Genomic DNA, 4,690 nt, shown 5'->3' on the forward strand with positions numbered 1-4,690 from the left:
CCAGCATGAGCCATGGGGTGAGTGTACAAGTCAGGGCTGGAAAGCTTTCAAAGCATTTTGCTCTGGTTAGGTGAAACAGTAGTGTTGGAGATGTTAGCCTGCTTCATGCTGTTCCTTGCTGCTCTCCCCTCACCCTCATCCTGCCGTGTTTTGCCTGAGGCATAGACATGAGACAGTGAAGCCAATGGTCCACACTCACAAACCCTGCTATAAAGGAAGAACAGAAAAAGATCTCTTCAGGTATCTGTCTTTAATCAAGATGTGTTTCAGGTATTAAAGAAGCTTTGTAGACAGAATGTCGGACTCCAAATGTGTAGGCAGGATCCCGGGCCTTGATCAGTGACACCTGGAAGGTGATATTGGGAAGAAAAGAGGTGAAGATGTTGCCTCATTCTCCAGAGTTGTCCTCAAGTGAAGGCTGTCCAGCATAACATACAGTAGGCAGGCTGTCTTACCTTTCCCATTTTGTAGTCTGCTGGACCTGGAATCCGATCCTTCCCAGCCATTTTGATTTTTAGTCCCATTGTGTACTTGGGAGCCCTGGTTTTGTAGAAATCCATATCCACCTTGGCAAATGCCGCAGGACCTGGTGTCTGGAAGAGAAGCAATGAGCAAAGAAGAATCCACAATGTACAAGAGACAGTGTTGATTCTTGCTGTGTGCCCACAAGTACTGTGTGCTGCTTTAGATGTCTGGCCAGAGGAGCAGTGTGGAGGTCTGGAGCCTTTGGAATGAGGGCTCCTTGGGAAGAGAGGTAGATTTCCCAGAGGACAAGGGAGATTAGTGCCATTAGTGCCAGTGAGCTGTACCATGCCAAAGCTGCTGGTGTGGAAAAGTAAGGGGCTGCAGGTATCAGTGTTACTGGTAATAGCAGAGCCAGAGGCCCTATGGCTTCTTGGGCTTCTGCCCTGATCAGAGCAGCTGAGATTTTGCTGCTGCTGTGAGAGAGCAGAGAAGCACAGCTCACCATTGCCAAGTCGTGAAAACAGCTCTGGTATTGACTCTTCCCTTTCATGGAGTAGCATGGCTCAGCATGAGTGTATGCTGTGTGAGGTCCCAGAACCCTGGGCAGGGTGTAGGCGCCAGGACCTGGAAATGGAATAGGAAGATGGCATCGGTCAGTCCTGTGGGAAAGGGTGCAATGCCTGGGTGGAAGAGAGTCAGCCTGCCAAGATGGCTGAGAAGAGCAGGAAAGGTTTCCTGCCCCTCATCCCAGTGCCTCTGGGTTTTTTTGCATGAGGTGTGCCTTGGCTGTTTGAAACCAGAGCTGCCGGTTCTCTGTGAGATGGGAGAAGTTGATGCTGTGGGACAGCAAAAAGTATGTTGAGGACACACTGTGTCTTGCTGCCTAGGCTTTTTGCTAGGCCTGTTGAAAAAGTTGCAGGTGCTCCCTGGAGGATACGCAGGCTGCAAGAGTGTCTGTTTCCCCAAGTTCCATACCTGGTGTTCGGGAACCTTTTATGTCCTTGGGTCGGAATGCCAGGCTATTCGCCGGTGCTTTATAATAGACATGTTTGTTGGCAGGATCTGTCATGTAGTCACCTGGGACAGAGAAGGAGACAAGAAGAAAAGAAGTGAAGCTGGGAATGCAAGCCAAAGAGGAGGTGGTATTCAGTCCTGCTTGTTTTCTGTCTGGAGCAATCTGAAGCCCATTCAGGACATGAGCAGAGGGTTTTGTGCTCCAGTGCACAAGGCAACAGTAATGCATGCTTGTCTGGCCTGGAAGAAGGGCCACAGAAATGCTACTCACTGGGTCCAGGTGTGACCAAAATCTTGGTCTTGGGACGTCCTATCATATGTGCTGATGGTGACACATACTTCCCGGACTTGGTGATGGATGGATGGATGAAGTACCGAGGACCTGGTGAGCAGCTGTCTGTGGAGGGAGCTTTGGTCCCTCGAAATGAGTATGCAGGGGCTCTGTCTTTGGTGGGATCATGAGCCATATGACCTGGGAAGAAAAGCCTGTGAAAGGACCTGTGTCTGCAACTGTGTAGTGAGAGGAGGTTTCTAACTGGAAGCAAGCAGTGTGCTGTGTCTCCTGCTGCCACTACCTCCACTGCTAGTTGGTTTACCTGTTGACCCAGGGATCCAGTACTTGGGACCTGGGGTGCTGAATTCTGCAAGGATTGGGCCCCGTCGGGGATGAGGTCTCCAAGTGCCTACCCAGCGTCCCTCCATGCTGGTGGCTAGAGAAACTACAGGAAAAACAGGAGAGCTACCAAAGGACTTTTCTGACACAGCACTGGTACGGAGCTTTTGTGTAGCCCAGAGCAAGAAGAAAGCAAAACTAGCATCACGAAAGGAAGTGAAGGAAAGGGAAGTGCAACAACTAGTAGCAGATTGAGGAGAAGGAGGAATGGGGAGAACAGCAAGTTAGAAGCAAAGATGCAGCAAGAACTCCCTGCTGCGCCTTCAGGCAATGATTGTTTGCCAGGCCTGCAGCAGTGGAGAAGCGCAGCGCTGGCCTGGCTGGGAGGTAGCCTCCGGCGTGTCTACATGAGAACTTGTTCAGGTGGAGTGTGGCACTGACTGGGTGAGGTGCAGGGAGGGAAACAAGCTGTGACATCATAATCCATTGCTAGGTGGAACCACCGTCATTGACATCCACCACCAGGTGACATCCCAAAGGGCCGTTCTCACCCAGTAAAGTGCAAAGCCCACTGTGATGTTGAGACCCTTAAGTTGTTCATGCTGCCGCACTGCCATATTGCCTGCAGGGCTCCTGTGGGGCTGGGCATGGGGCTGCCATGGAACTGGCTCAGTGTGATATAGGGCAGCCCCAGATTTTCCTCACACAGACTTGCTTGTGTCCCCATGTGCCCAGAGACCCAGCACAGCCCTTTCTATTCCAGTGGTGCCTGAGCACAGAGCTTTTGTCCAATGGCTCATGTCTGACTGAACTGCTATCCACAGAGCTGAGAGAGCTGACAGAGGCTTTTGCCTCAGTGTATCCTTGAGAATTGCCCACTCTAATTCTCACCCCACGCCCTAGAAACCAGAGTAGAATCCTTTTGACATCACCACTTAAAGCCAGAAGGGAAAAAACAGCCTCCTCAAGAACCAGAAGAATTAAACAGTCTTTGTCTCAAACTTCTACCTTTTCTTGCTTTGGCCCTTCCATTAAGTCTTGGCCTAGGAGGAATGGAGTGAGTAAGCAGCTGACGTGGCTTTGCTTCTGTCCAGGCTCAACAACTGAGCTTCTAATCTTATTTAGCAACAATGTAAATGTAAGAATGGCCTTCTTTGGGGGTGAATAAATGTTGTGAGTTAGCTGTAACTGCCACTTACTCCACCTGCAGTCATTTACAATGGGACATCCCTGAAATGAGCTGGGAAGTTGATAGTATCTAATGCCCAGTTTGTGCTTTGTATCTTTTGATGCTTTTCCAAGGTCTCTGTGTCCTAAGCTTACTATTAGAGGGGAGGGAGAGAGCAAAGCTATCAATATTCTTAGTTGTTCTGGCCTCTCAGTTTGAGGGCCCCCAGTTTCTGCATCACTCCTCAGATGCTACTGATGTCTTCAAGCGTTTTTTTCCTTTTAATGCCCACTTCTCCAGGTTGTTTTGGGAGTTCATGGTCAACAGGCTTTTCAGTGTTGATGCTTCAGGAACATACAAACTCTTTCAAGGTTTCCCTAGGAGGGTTGGACAGAGTTAAGTTTCATTATTCTGATTTTGCCAGTAGTGTGTGAATCTCTGTGCCTGCAGTATGAGTGTTTCTGCCAGGTTTTTCCTTGCCCAGATTTCATGACTATTTATCAATAATACCAGTTGTTACCCATGCTTTATTTAGTGACCCTTAAAGCTTTTCAGTCTCCACGTTTTTATGGTTTGAGACCTTTATGGCTTTTTTTTTTTCATTGCTGTGCTACATGGGCTGTGGTTAATATAGCATCAGTTAGGAAATACATTCTGAAGCATATGAATTGTGATTTGAATAGAGATGCTGTGGGTGAGGTAAAACAGTGGAGTGGCAAACCAGTTGAGAAGACATAAGATTCCTTTAACACAATCTGATTTGTTTAGTAAAGGGCACTTAAACTTCAAAGGCACACACAGATGGAATTTTCTCCCACTGGTCAAGTACTCATGCAGTATAACCAGCAGTTTTCATAACACTTGCAGTCTTTGACACACTAACAAAGTTGTATATGAGCTTGCTCTCTTACCGTAGGTGAAGCAGATACTGTGAAGACTGGCAGGAGTTAATGCATTACCAGTGCAGCTGGCTAATCACATTTCTTGTTGGATTATTTAAAAATGCCAACATTATTTGATGATTTCTAGTTCTTGTGTTCTTTGTGGCATTCAGCTGAATCTTCTGCATCCTTTTTTTTTTTTTTTTCTCTTGCTTTCATCTGTGTCCTATATCAGTGCAAAGCTATCAAATAAGTTTTGTTTAGATGATGCTTTAGAGCCTACTGATGGCAGCTCCTCCAGACTTGGGGTACAGTTTTCATTCTGGAGACTTAAAAAAAAAGCCATTCCAGTAAACAGCCTTCTTGGGTGATGGTATGTTAGCTGTGAAGCCTATTGATAACAGCTACAGATAAAAGCTTTGCAGTGGGTTGGAGGTGTTAAAGCTGGAGCCCAATGATAACAGCCCCCCAGAAGCATCCCACAGAAGGGGGCATTTACCCTGGAACATACTGATAGCAACCCCATGAACCATCCCTTTTGGAAAAGAT

At 47.5% G+C, this 4,690-nt stretch overlaps 1 protein-coding gene across 1 annotated transcript; it reads right to left on the reverse strand.

The window, feature by feature from the left end:
- Positions 1 to 250: 250 nt before the first annotated feature.
- LOC110475249 (ciliary microtubule associated protein 1A) lies at positions 251 to 2,187 on the reverse strand. The gene is made up of 6 exons (XM_031504857.2): positions 2,076 to 2,187; positions 1,751 to 1,951; positions 1,441 to 1,542; positions 968 to 1,089; positions 456 to 593; positions 251 to 346 (listed from the first exon to the last, which is right to left on the reverse strand). The coding sequence occupies exons 1-6, from the start codon at positions 2,179 to 2,181 to the stop codon at positions 251 to 253; spliced, it is 765 nt and encodes a 254-aa protein (XP_031360717.2). The 5' UTR covers positions 2,182 to 2,187.
- Positions 2,188 to 4,690: the final 2,503 nt, after the last annotated feature.

The sequence above is a fragment of the Lonchura striata genome, chromosome 6 (genome assembly GCF_046129695.1).
Source record: "Lonchura striata isolate bLonStr1 chromosome 6, bLonStr1.mat, whole genome shotgun sequence".
In the NCBI taxonomy this organism is placed as follows: Eukaryota; Metazoa; Chordata; class Aves; order Passeriformes; family Estrildidae; genus Lonchura; species Lonchura striata.